General features: G+C 40.4%; 1 protein-coding gene across 1 annotated transcript; it reads right to left on the reverse strand.

The window, feature by feature from the left end:
* Positions 1-442: 442 nt before the first annotated feature.
* KIF2B (kinesin family member 2B) lies at positions 443-2,500 on the reverse strand. Its single transcript, XM_012533724.2, is given in 3 exon segments — positions 443-575; positions 577-772; positions 775-2,500. Coding segments are annotated over 3 exon segments (2,055 nt in total).
* Between the last annotated feature and the right edge of the window lie 11,869 nt (positions 2,501-14,369).

Consider the following 14,369-nt stretch of genomic DNA (forward strand, 5'->3'; position numbering starts at 1 on the left):
AAGGGACTGCAATATTTTTCCTTCTCAGCCACAAATTTAGAGAATCTTGTTTCATCACAGCTAGGTTCTTCTAAAGCAGGGTTTCTCAACCTCAGTACTATTGATATTTTCAACCAGATAATTAGTTGTTGTTGGAGGCTATTCTGTATATTGTAGGATGTTTAACAGCATCGCTGGCCCTCTACCCACTACTTGCCAGTATCACCACTCCCCGCACACCCAATTCTGACAAATGAAAATGTTTCCAGACATTGCCAAATGTCCCTAGGAGGTAAAATGATTCCAAGTTGAGAAACACTGACCTACAGAATAAAAACAAATTACAGAAATACAAAGGAAGAAGAAAGAGGACAGTTCTGAAAACCATATTTTAAGAGGTTTTAAACTTTCCAGGAGGATCTTTATATCTAGATAATTTAGGCAGCTTTCCTTTATAAGAGACTTAGGAACTGCAGCACTTCAGGTCTGATCTCTCACCACTGGCTTCACTGTGCTTGCTCTCCTTTTGAAGGTCAGCTCGTAATAATTTCAGTTTCTTTTGAATCTCAGTCAGAAAACCTATTTTCTGCTCCAAACAATAACTGGGCAATGCAAAAATCAACATCACAGTTTACCCCATCAGCTATCTCCTGGATGTTATTCCCTGGCCGTTGGCTTGATTCCTTCCAGGAGATTGCTGTATCCTCCATTAGTGGAGAGGATAGTGCTTTGATTTCTTTAGTCTCTTCCTCCTCCTCACTCTGCGTACAAGGCATTTTAATAAATTTGTCCCTTGAAGGGACATTTCTGAATTTCTCATGTGATTTTCCAACATCCTTGGCACCTCACATTCAGTGGGATAAAGACAACAATGGCGAGGCCTTAAATCTAGAGTTATTTCTTTTACTCTATTGGCATATCTTAAAGTGTTGAGGGTGTTTTTGCAAGGGGCCATCCCTGGAGAGATAGTAGCAATCATGCAAGTGGAGGAGTTCTGGCCTATAAAGGAGTCCCGGAGCACCTGTGTGAGCTTGCTGGCTCTGAATGGGGTATGAGACTTGTTCTGACCCAAAGCCCGGATGCATTCTTTGAGTGCAAGGAGACTCTTGTTAATCTCTGCTCCTTCCAGCTGTCTTTTCCGGTTGGCATTGGCAGTATCCACTCTCCTTTCATTCCCAGCTAAGTCAACAAGGGAAAACTTACCATGCAGTTTCCCTCGAGACTTTAAAATGATCTGGAACACTGCGTGGCTCCTGGAAGAGTGGGCATTGACTGATGTCTGTCCTGAAGTCCGGCAGCTGTTCCCAAGTTCCACAAGGTTCAGCATGTCCTCCACACAGCACACCTCTTGTTCCTGCAGCCCGACCACCTGGATTTGCTGACTGCCATCCCCAAGGACTTGCGTCTTCTTCCAGTTCAACAAGTCATACACCTTTCCCCCATAAATCTCAAAAAATGTGCCATAGACTTTGAGGTCCAGCTTCTCATAAGCAGAAGTTTTGAGCAGGAGGAAGACATCCTATGCCACCATGGCATAAATGCCTTTAGAACAATCTTGGTCCCCTCCTGAAAAGGCTCCACCCGTGGTGTGCGTTTTCCCACTGCTCGTCTGCCCATAGGCAAATCAGGTAGCCATGCCCTTGCGGAAGATGGACTCAACAAGTGGCTGGGCAGTGAACTGGTACACCAACTCGTTGGAGGCGATGTCATCGAAGGCATGGTCGAAGCAGAAGGAATGGTTCTCCAGGTAGCGAGTAAGGTCCACCTTTTGTTTGGACTCGTGCACCATGACCACTTTGTCCGAGGGGATGATGATGATATCCAGGTCCTTCATGGTGGTCTCCCGCTGGTTGAGAGGCCACCTCCTCACGCAGACGCTGATGCGGTGGTCCTCCAGTGGCTCCGGGCCCGACAACTGGCTGCAGTCCAGGCGCCTGCGGCATTCCTGGATCATGCTCTGAATCTCGTAGTTGGGGTTTCCCGTGTTGACAGCCAGGGCGCGCTGAGCTCGGCTCTCCAGCTGCAGCAGTCTGCACTTCTCTCGCTGCCTTTGCAGTTTCTCAATTTCCCGTAGGCAAGGAGACTTCTTCTGCTTCATCAGGCAAAGACTGCTGGGAACTCTCATATCCGGACTGTCCCCTGAGGGCGTTTCGTTTTTCTGGGGGATCGTTGCAATCCACCGCGTGGCCGTCTGCTGGTTCCCGATGGCCGAAGAGGGCGCTAGAGACAAGGAGGGCAACGCCCTGGCTGGCGTGGGGTGCTCAGCAGATGCCAGCGCTGGATTCAGCAGGAATATTGTATCTAGATCAATCTTTTTGCCTTTTTTGACTCCTTTTTCGACCCATTCTACCGTGACCCAAGCGTTTTGTGTTTTGACCTCTGTGACCACCGCGAGGTGGATCTGCCCATCGCTGCACTATATAGCCACACAGATGCTCACTTGGATGTTTCTGAAGTGCGGCTTCAAGGGCTTCACGGAAGAGAGGCGCGGGGAGACAGGGAGGCATAACTGGCCGGCCATGGTGAGTGATGGAGGTGTCAGGGCTCGCTTCCAGGGTCCCTTGGGGTTGGAGCAGCAGTACCTGAGCCCAAGCCAGACTGAAGCGCCCAGAGCACTGAGTGCACTCCAGGTTTGCACCTACCTTTGTGAGCACTAGGGCTTGGCCTGGGGCCACTCTCATCACAAAGCACTGAGGAAAAGAGGCGGCAGAGCCTAGGGCCTCTGGATGAAAGGTGGTGGGAAAAAATTCACATCGTTCGTGATGCTAGGTGCTAGGTGCAGAAGCAGCTGGAATAGAGAAATTGCTCTCTGCATAGAGAGCATAGGGATAAGAGTTGGGAATGGGGTGTGTGTTCCACGGACACTTGTGCTTAAGCTTCAGAAATATCCATTCTCCCCTGCAGTCTTGACCGGCAATCTCAAAGCTAAGTGCTTTTAGTTTGAGAACCAGTGAATGCTACCTTAAACTTCACAATCCTCCGGTGATCAATGGGAAAAAGGAAGATAGAGCTGCCTGCAAATTGCAGGCTTCAAGGAGAGGATCCCAGAAAAATTCCCTCAAATTTTCCATTTTTTTTTCTGTCCCTACCCTGCTTCACAACTTAACAGTCACAACTTAAAGTTACTCCTCTTTAATGGGATTTCTCATTACGAAATCAAAATGAGTTGACTGTAAGGGGTTCTTGTGGTAATTTGCTGATATGGAACTTCGTTTGATGCAGCATTTGGGTTTGCAAACATAAGCTATTTATCACATTCCAAGTGGCTCTGACAGCTATAAAGTGAGTCATTGTACTCACTGCAGTCACCACTATTTTTGAGATTATTTCAGCAATTACCTTTCCAAACTCCTTCAGTAATTACACTTCTGGCCTCATTATCCATAATTTGGAAAGGAAAGACGTTTGGTAGAAAGAGATGATTCATCTTATACCCTCTCCTTACCCTGCAATGTGTGTGTGTGTCCTTAAGAAGTTGGTGTGGGTGGGCGGAGGGAGGGGGGCTTGGGGAATGGGAGATGGGAAGGCAACTAAAATGATCAGAGGCAGTATATTCTGGCAAGATTGCAATTTTTTCTGTAGGATGATTTACAAAAAACAACAAAAATTATACCAACTGCCAGAGAGGCCAACGTGAGGATTAAGGTGACACTTTAAGTTGAACTTTCTTTTTCCCCTAGTACCACATGGTCTTTTGGGCTGTGAGTCTGGGGGTAATTGCAGTGACAGCTCCATAGTAGCATGAAGTATCATGGTGTCCTTACAACCCTCCCTAGGATAAAGTAACATATGGAAATAAGTTCTTAACTATAAACTGACTTTTAAAAAAATTTATTTATTTTTGGCTGCATTGGGTCTTCGTTGCTGCACGCGGGCTTTTCTCTAGTTGTGGTGAGCAGGGGCTACTCTTCATTTTGGTGAGCGTATGTCTTATTGAGGTGGCTTCTCTTGTTGCAGAGCACAGGTTCTAGGCGTGTGGGCTTCAGTAGCTGTGCCAGGAGGGCTCAGTAGTTGTGGCACACGGGCTTAGTTACTCCACGGCATGTGGAATCTTCCCAGACCAAGGCTCAAACCCGTGTTCCCTGCATTGGCAGGTGGATTCTTAACCACTGCACCACCAGGGAAGTCCCAACTCACTTCTTTTAAATGGAAAGTTTACTTAAAAATTTAGTTAGGGAAACGCAAGAGGGAAGAGATATGGGAACATATGTATATGTATAACTGATTCACTTTGTTATAAAGCAGAAACTAACACACCATTGTAAAGCAATTATACCCCAATAAAGATGTTAAAAAAAAATTCTGTAGTGTTAGAGTTAATGCCATTGATGATATTATTAATTTCATATTTCTAATATTCATCAAAATGGACTCATAGATTTTCTCATGTTGCATACATTCAGCAGGGTATTTATTAATTTTCAATGCTCAGGAAGGTGAATTTACTAATTTTTAAGGCAGCTGAAAGAATATAAAGGGTGAAATAGTAAAGATATTTTTTCTGGGTCCAGAAGAAAAATTAAATTACTCATTTGGCAGAGTATGAGGTGTGGGAGAGGAGAAGAGAAAGAAGAGTAATAAAGGAGGTTGGTTTTAGTAGAAGTTAGGTGTGGAGAAATGAGGAAAGCCTTTAAAGGAAGGTAGAAGAAAATGATATTTGAAATCCACAATTGCATGGTATACTAATGTTCTAGACTCTAGAAAGATATAGTAATCCTTTAAGAAGATAGAGGGGCAAAGTGAGGGAGGGGAAGAGGGATTGGAAAAGGGTCAGATCAATATCTGGTATTATGAGTGTTTGAAGGCACTTTGACTTATTCTCTCTTCCGTACCAAACAAAATACAGTTTTGAAATTTCAACTGAGAACAACTCAGAAGTTAGATAACACTTCCTACTGTTGGGGAAGAGAAACCCCCCCCCCCACCCATCTTGAGTCCTTGTGGCTGGACTAATGATAAAATTGACACAAGACAGATTAACACAAGTAAAAGAAACAAGTTTTAATCATGTCACAGAGGTCTCATAGAAATGGAACCTAAGAAGTGCCCAAAGCAGATAGCTTTTATACTTTTTAGACAAAGAAACAATACATTTGTGAGGAATTGGCAGGACAAAGAAACTTAGGTTTGGATGCTCAGTTAGTTAAAAAAAAAAAATTTAGTTAAGCTTACATTTTTTTTTTTTTTTTTTTTTGCGGTACGTGGGCCTCTCACTGCTGTGGCCTCTCCCTTTGTGGAGCACAGGCTCCGGACGCGCAGGCTCAGCGGCCATGGCTCATGGGCCCAGCCATTCCACGGCATGTGGGATCTTCCCGGACCAGGGCACGAACTCGTGTCCCCTGCTTCAGCAGGCAGACTCTCAACCACTGCGACACCAGGGAAGCCCTAAGCTTACATTTTGAAAAGAAGTTTGGAGGGGGTGGTATTGGATAAGTATGTAGTGTGCACTTCAGGGAGATGTTGAATGTCAGAGGAGGGATTGGAGAAAGGGCTTTACCTAGTTGTGTTTTTATGATTATTAATTTTATTTGCCAAATTATTGGTATATAAAGCTGTACTATAAATCCGTTTTTTCTTAGTTTTAAGGGCATTAGGGAAATGTTTTAATCCCTCTGTTTTTTAAGTTAAATTATATATTTGAAAGCATTGCTGCTTTAAGGTGCTTAATAGTTGTTTTTTTTCTTTTTAAACCTTTACCTTTGAAAAAGCCAGCCCTCTCTCAAAATTATGCAAACTAGGGCTTTGCCCAGTTAACCATATTTTTACAACTAAGCCAATAATTTTGTAGATGACTAGGTCTGTGGTGACAGTGCAAAAATCAGAGACTAAAGTTTATTTTGCTGCCCAGCATGCCCATAAAGGTCTTTTAAGATATTTCAGGGCTTTTTACCCCTTTAGTTCTATTTTCTCTTAAATAGTTCCTTAGGAGGTCTCATTTGTTTCCAAGTTTAATTTGTTTTATTATACATACATATAGAGAGAGAGTGGGAAGGAGAGCGACAAACCTCTCAGGTGTTTTTCTTTTAATTTTTTAATTTAATTTTATTAATTTTTTTATACAGCAGGTTCTTATTAGTTATCCATTTTATACATATTAGTGTATATATGTCAATCCCAATCTCCCATTCATCACACCACCACCCTCACCCCCGGCTGCTTTCCCGCCTTGGTATCCATACGTTTGTTCTCTAGATCTCTGTCTCAATTTCTGCCCTGCATACCGGTTCATCTGTAACATTTTTCTAGGTTCCACATATATGTGCTAATATATGATATTTGTTTTTCTCTTTCTGACTTACTTCACTCTGTATGACAGGCTATAGGTCTACCCACATCTCTACAAATGACCCAATTTGATTCCTTTTTATGGCTGAGTAATATTCCATTGTGTATATGTACCACAGCTTCTTTATCCATTCCTCTGTCGATAGACATTTAGATTGATTCCATGACATGGATATTGTAAATAGTGCTGCAATGAACATTGGGGTGCATATATATTTTTGAATTATGGTTTTCTCTGGGTATATGCCCAGTAGTGGAATTCCTGGGTCATATGGTAATTCTATTTTTAGCATTTTAAGGAACCTCCATACTGTTCTCCATAGTGGCTGTATCAATTTCCATTACCACTAACAGTGCAAGAGGGTTCCCTTTCTCCAAACCCTCTCCAGCATTTGCTGTTTGTAGATTTTCTGATGATGCCCATTCTAAATGGTGTGAGGTGATACCTCATTGTAGTTTTGATTTGCATTTCTCTAATAATTAGTGATGTTGAGCATCTCTTCATGTGCTTCTTGGCCATCTGTATGTCTTCTTTGGAGAAATGTCTATTTAGGTCTTCTGCCCATCTCTTGATTGGGTTTTATGATTTTTTAATATTGAGTTGCATTAGCTGTTTATATATTTTGGAGATTAATCCTTTGTACATCGATTCATTTGCAAATATTTTCACCCATTCTGAGGGTTGTCTTTTCATCTTGTTTATGGTTTCCTTTGCTATGCAAAAGCTTTTAAGTTTCATTAGGTCCCATTTGTTTATTTTTCTTTTTATTTCCATTACTCTAGGAGGTGGATCAAAAAAGATCTTGCTGTGATTTATGTCAAACAGTGTTCTTCCTATGTTTTCCTCTAAGAGTTTTATAGTGTCCAGTCTTACATTTAGGTCTCTAATCCATTTTGAGTTTACTTTTGTGTATGGTGTTAGGGAGTGTTCTAATTTCATTCTTTTACATGTGGCTGTCCGGTTTTCCCAGCACCACTTATTGAAGAGGCTGTCTTTTCTCCATTGCATATACTTGCCTCCTTTGTTATAGATTAGTTGACCATAGGTGCGTGGGTTTATCTCTGGGCTTTCTATACTGTTCCATTGATCTATATCTCTGTTTTTGTGCCAGTACCATATTTTCTTGATTACTGTAGCTTTGTAGTGTAGGCTGAAATCAAGGAGTCTGATTCCTCCAGCTCCGTTTTTTTCCCTCAAGACTGCTTTGGCTATTTGGGATCTTTTCTGTCTCCATACAAATTTTAACTTTTTTTGTTCTAGTTGTGTAAAAAATGCCATTGGTAATTTGATAGGGATTACATTGAATCTGTAGATTGCTTCGGGTTGTATAGTCATTTTCACAATATTGATTCTTCCAATCCAAGAACATGGTATATCTCTCCATCTGTTGGTATCGTCTTTGATTGCTTTCATCAGTGTCTTATAGTTTTCTGCATACAGGTCTTTTGTCTCCCTAGGTAGGTTTATTCCTAAGTATTTTATTCTTTTTGTTGCAGTGGTAAATGGGAGTGTTTCCTTAATTTCTCTTTCAGATTTTTCATCATTAGTGTATAAGAATGCAAGAGATTTCTGTGCATTAATTTTGTATACTGCAACTTTACCAAATTCATTGATTTGCTCTAGTAGTTTTCTGGTGGCATCTTTAGGATTCTCTATGTATAGTATACTGTCACCTGCAAACAGTGACAATTTTACTTCTTCTTTTCCAATTTGTATTCTTTTATTTCTTTTTCTTCTCTGATTGCTGTGGCTAGGACTTTCAAAACTATGTTGAATAATACTGGTGAGAGTGGACATCCTTGTCTTTTTCCCGGTCTTAGAGGAAATGCTTTCAGTTTTTCACCATTGAGAATGATGTTTGCTGTGGGTTTGTCATATATGGCCTTTATTATGTTGAGGTAGGTTCCCTCTATACCCAGTTTCTGGAGAGTTTTCATCATAAATCAGTGTTGAATTTTGTCAAAAGTTTTTCTGCATCTATTGAGGTGATCATATGGTTTTTATTTTTCAGTTTGTTAATATGGTGTATCACATTGATTGATATGCATATACTGAAGAATCCTTGCATCCCTGGGATAAATCCCACTTGATCATGGTGTATGATCCTTTTAATGTGTTGTTGGATTCTGTTTGCTAGTATTCTGTTGATGGTTTTTCAATCTATATTCATCAGTGATATTAGTCTGTAATTTTCTTTTTTTAAGTATGTTTGTCTGGCTTTGGCATCAGGGTGATGCTGGCCTCATAGAATGAGTTTGGGAGTGTTCCTTCCTCCGCAATTTTTTGGAACAGTTTGTGAAGGATTGATGTTAGCTCTTCTCTAAATGTTTGATAGAATTCACCTGTGAAGCTATTTGGTCCCAGACTTTTGTTTGTTGGAAGATTTTTAATCACAGTTTCAAGTTCATTCCTTGTGATTTGTCTGTTCATATTTTCTATTTCTTCCTGGTTCAGTCTTGGAAGGTTATACCTTTGTAAAAATTTGTCCATTTCTTCTAGGTTGTCCATTTTTTTGGCGTAGAGTTGCTTGTAGTAGTCTCTTAGGATGCTTTGTATTTCTGCAGTGTCTGTTGTAATTTCTTTTTCATTTCTAATTTTCTTGATTTGAGTCCTCTCCCTCTTTTTCTTGATGAGTCTGGCTAATGGTTTATTGATTTGTTTATCTCCTCAAAGAACCATCTTTTAGTTTTATTGATCTTTGCTATTGTTTTCTTTGTTTCTATTTCATTTATTTCTGCTCTGATATTTATGATTTCTTTCTTTCTGCTAACTTTGAGTTTTATTTGTTCTTCTTTCTCTAGTTCCTTTAGGTGTAAGGTTAGATTGTTTATTTGAGATTTTTCTTGTTTCTTGAGGTAGGCTTGTATTGCTATAAACTTCCCTCTTAGAACTACTTTTGCTGCTTTCCATATGTTTTGCATCCTCGTGTTTTCATTGTCATTTGTCTCCAGGTATTTTTTGGTTTCCCCTTTGATTATTTCAGTGATCTCTTGATTATTTAGTAACGTATTATTTAACCTCCATGTGTTTGTGTTTTTTACGCATTTTTCCCTGTAATATATTTCTAATCTCATAGTGTTGTGGTCAGAAAAGATGCTTGATATGATTTCAGTTTTCTAAAATTTACTGAGGCTTGATTTGTTACCAAAGATGTAATCTATCCTGGAGAATGTTCTGTGCACAGTTGAGAAGAAAGTGTAATCTGCTGCTTTCAGATGGAATGTCCTATAAATATCAATTAAATCTATCTGGTCTATTGTGTCATTTAAAGCTTGTGTTTCCTTATTAATTTTCTGTTTGGATGATCTGTCCATTGGTGTAATTGAGGTGTTAAAGTCCTCCACTATTATTGTGTTAATGTTGATTTCCTCTTTTAGAGCTGTTAGCAGTTGCCTTATGTATTGAGATGCTCCTAATTTGGGTACATATATCTTTATAATTGTTATATCTTCTTCTTGGGTTGATCCCTTGATCATTATGTAGTGTCCTTCCTTGTCTCTTGTAACATTCTTTATTTTAAAGTCTATTTTATCTGAGATGAGTATTGCTACTCCAGCTTTCTTTTGATTTCCATTTGCATGGAATATCTTTTTCCATCCCCTCACTTTCAGTCTGTATGTGTCCCTAGGTCTGAAGTAGGTCTCTTTTAGACAGCATATATATGAGTCTTGTTTTTTTTTTTTTTTTGCGGTACGCGGGCCTCTCACTGTTGTGGCCTCTCCCATTGCGGAGCACAGGCTCCGGACGCACAGGCTCAGCTGCCATGGCTCATGGGCCCAGCCGCTCTGCGGCATGTGGGATCTTCCTGGTCCGGGGCACGAACCCGTGTCCCCTGCATCAGCAGGCGGACTCTCAACCACTGCGCTACCAGGGAAGCCCTGGGTCTTGTTTTTGTATCCATGCAGCAAGCCTGTGTCTTTTGGTTGGAGCATTTAATCCATTCACATTTAAGGTAATTATTGATATGTATGTCCCTATTACCATTTTCTTAATTGTTTTCATTTTGTTTTTGTAGGTCTTTTTCTTCTCTTGTGTTTTCCACTTAGAGAAGTTCCTTAAGCATTTGTTGTAAAGCTGGTTTGGTGGTGCTGAATTCTCTTAGCTTCTGCTTGTCTGTAAAGCTTTTGATTTCTCCATTAAATCTAAATGAAATCCTTGCCAGGTAGAGTAATCTTTGTTGTAGGTTCTTCCCTTTCGTCATTTGAAGTATATCATGCCACTCCCTTCTGGCAGAAACTTCAGAGTTTCTGCTGATAAATCAGCTATTAACCTTATGGGAGTTCCCATGTATGTTATCTGTCATTTTTCCCTTGCTTCTTTCAATAATTTTTCTTTGTCTTTAATTTTTGTCAGTTTGATTACTATTTGTCCCAGCATGTTTCTCCTTGGGTTTATCCTACCTGGGACTCTCTGCACTCCCTGGACTTGGGTGGCTATTTCCTTTCCCATGTTAGGGAAGTTTTCGACTACACTCTCTTCAAATATTTTCTTGGGTCCTTTCTCTCTCTCTTCTCCTCCTGGGACCCCTGTAATGAGAATGCTGCTGGGTTTAATGTTGTCCCAGAGGCCTCTCAGGCTGTCTTCATTTCTTTTCATTCTTTTCTCTTTATTCTGCTCCACAGCAGTGAATTCCACCATTCTGTTTTCCAGGTCACTTATCCATTCTTCTGCCTCAGTTATTCTGCTACTGATTCCTTCTAGTGTAGTTTTCATTTCAGTTATTGTATTTTTCATCTCTGTTTGTTTGTTCTTTAATTATTCTAGGTTTTTGTTAAACATTTCTTGCATCTTCTCAATCTTTGTCTCCATTCTTTTTCTGAGGTCCTGGATTATCTTCACTATCATTAATCTGAATTCTTTTTCTGGAATGTTGCCTATCTCCACTTCATTTATTTGTTTTTCTGTGGTTTTATCTTGTTCCTTCATCTGGTACCCTGCCCTCTGCCTTTTCGTCTTGTCTATCTTCCTGTGAATGTGGTTTTTGTTCCACAGACTTCAGGATTGTAGTTCTTCTTGCTTCTGCTGTCTGCCCTCTGGTGGATGAGGCTATCTAAGAGGCTTGTGCATGTTTCCTGATGGGAGTGACTGGTGGTGGGTAGAGCTGGGTGTTGCTCTGGTGGGCAGAGCTCAGTAAAACTTTAATCTGCTTGACTGTTGATGAGTGGGGCTGGGTTCCCTCCCTGATGGTTTTTTGGCCTGAGGCGACACAACACTGGAGCCTACCAGGCTCTTTGGTGGGGCTAATGGAGGACTCTGGAAGGGTTCATGATAAGAAGTACTTCCCAGAACTTCTGCTGCCAGTGTCCTTGTCCTCATGGTGAGATAGGGCCACCCCCCCCACCCCGCCTCTGCAGGAGACCATCCAACCCTAGCAGGTAGGTCTGATTCAGTCTCCTATGGGGTCACTGCTCCTTCAACTGGTTCCTAATGTGCACACTACTTTGTGTGTTCCCTTCAAGAGTGGAATCTCTGTTTCCCCCAGTCCTGTTGGAAGTCCTGCAGTCAAATCCCACTAGCTTTCAAAGTCTGATTCTCTAGGAATTCCTCCTCCCACTGCCAGACTCCCAGGTTGGGAAGCCTGATGTGGGGCTCAGAACCTTCACTCCAGTGGGTGGACTTCTGTGGTATAAGTGTTCTCCATTTTGTGAATCACCCACCCAGCAGTTATGGAATTTGATTTTATTGTGATTGTGCCCATCCTACCATCTCACTGTGGCTTCTCCTTTGTCTTTGGATATGAGGTATGTCTTTTGGTACATTCCAGTGTCTTCCTGTCGTTAATTGTTCAGCAGTTAGTTGTGATTTCGATGTTCTCACAAGAGCGAGTGAGAGCACGTCCTTCTACTCTGTCATCTAGAACCAATCTGTCTCAGGTGTTTTTAATTGCCTTTAGTAGCTTCAACATCTACCCACTAACAAAAGCCTGAAACAGATCTTTGACTTCTCTCTCCTCCACCGCCCATCGTGATTTGGAGTTAGGTAATCCTTTTCCAGCCTCTAGAATTCTTCCATAACTGTGACATCTTTTAATCTCCCAACCAATTATTACCTTGCTTCATTGGGCAACCTTATCCAGTCAGGGACTCAGCTTATTTCTCACATTGCCCCTAGAATTATTTTAATGGATAATATCTTATTAATTCCCTGCTCACAGATGTTTCAGTAGCTCTCCATCTTTCTAATCAATATAGTACAAATTCCACAAGAGGGTACATCATGCACTTTGTCATCTTGCCTTACTTTTTCATCCTCAAACTTTACCACTATCCACATGTAATCTGAAGTTGAACAGTACTGAAGAACTTGAGGTCCTTCAAACACAGCATTTTCTTTCAGATTACTAACATCTAGTCCAGTGGTTCTCACTATTAAGGTACATGAAACTCACCTATAGAGCTTGTTAGAACACAGATTGCTGGGCCCCACCCCAGAGATTCTGATTCAGTGAGTCTGAGGTGTGGGACTGATAATTTGCATGTCTAACAAGTTCCCAAGTGAAGCTGATGCTACTGGTTCTGGGACACACACATTGAGAATTACTTTTTCAGTGCTCTGGCTAGAATAGCCTCTCTCTACCTCCTCGTTTCCTTGAGCTCTTCAGTACCTATCTCAAATATGACAACCTGAAAAAGTTTCTCTGACCCTGTTGATGATAATCAGGCAAAATAACATTAAACTGAGACATCTTCCTAAGAGATAGTATCTATTACTAATTGGGTTTGTTTGATCAGGGGAACCCAAAGGCTTCATTTTCAGTAGTGACTATGGAAAAAATTCCCTTAGGTTAACATAACAATAAACCATAGAGAGTCATTTGAGTGATTTTACAATTTTGATAATCTGGAACTTCAATTGCAGTAATATCTTTTCTTAATCTACTAATACAAAATTCAGAATTCAGATACCATGTATATAACCCACTCATTTTATGGAGTTTATTCTAATGGAACAGTCCAACTAAGAAAATGCTGTGAATCTTTAGTAATAAGATAAATATAGCATTTGTCAAAGTGTGAAGACCTAGATATGAGTCATGGTATCATTTTTGGCCATGGCCTCAATGGCCATTTATTTGGTAGATGAACAGTTCTTCTACATTAGAGACTGAAACCACCATGACATTTTATTTAACTGAAAATAATCAAGCAATAAGTATATGTGAAATGCTTACCACATTCTGTTTCCTATTCCAAAGGAATCTTATCCTCAAAGATCTTACTACTTTCACATATTGTTCTATGTATTTACTAAGAAGCCCATGCCTTAACAAACAATTGATTGTGACTTCATTTCAAATCCCCCTTATTCAAAAGCTGTACATATATAGAGAAGTATAGGGTAGTGTGGGAGGAAGTAAACATGGGAGATGAGTTTAGTATTTTCATTATTAATTACAAGCATATTCCCAGGTTGGAGCCTGCCAGAGTTACTTTACAGCAGGGAATGTGATTTCTAGTCTCATTTTAGATACAAACCTCTCAGGGGAAATGCATCAAATAAGTGCCTTTCTTGCACTGTTTTAATGGACATCTAGCAGCTGTTCTGTTTGTTTGATCACCTTGGGGGTCTGTACTTTTCCAGTAGATGGATGCAATCTGAGTTTGATTTTAGTTCTTCAGAGGAGCTCAGTAGATTTTCCCAAATCTCTTTGAAAAAATGTAATTTGTCATTTCCAATTTAAAAGTTCTTGTTTTCTTCTTTGAAGAGTGGAGAGATAACTTACTAAGTGTATGCCTTTAGAAAACAAGGGGAAAATTAACTTAAAATGAGAATAGTATTTTACCATTGCAGCTATTATCTCTGCCTTCTGACATTTCAACATTTTTCCCATGCACTACACTTAACCAGAACAGAAAAGTCCACATTTTCTAGCCGTCTCACTGATTTAATAGGCAGGAATTGTTTCTATGACAACGGCATCAACTCCAAGCTATCTTTCCCCAGTTTATTAAATAGCACTGCTTACCCAGAGATATCTATATGATTCCTACATATCTGTTGATTGTGGAAGTTATTATATGAAGTTAGCCAAGATGATAAGACTAACAATTGTCATTGTCTCATTTTAAACCCATTTGTGTTGGTCATCTTGCAGCTTTCAATT

Source organism: Orcinus orca, chromosome 19 (genome assembly GCF_937001465.1).
Source record: "Orcinus orca chromosome 19, mOrcOrc1.1, whole genome shotgun sequence".
Lineage (NCBI taxonomy): Eukaryota > Metazoa > Chordata > Mammalia > Artiodactyla > Delphinidae > Orcinus > Orcinus orca.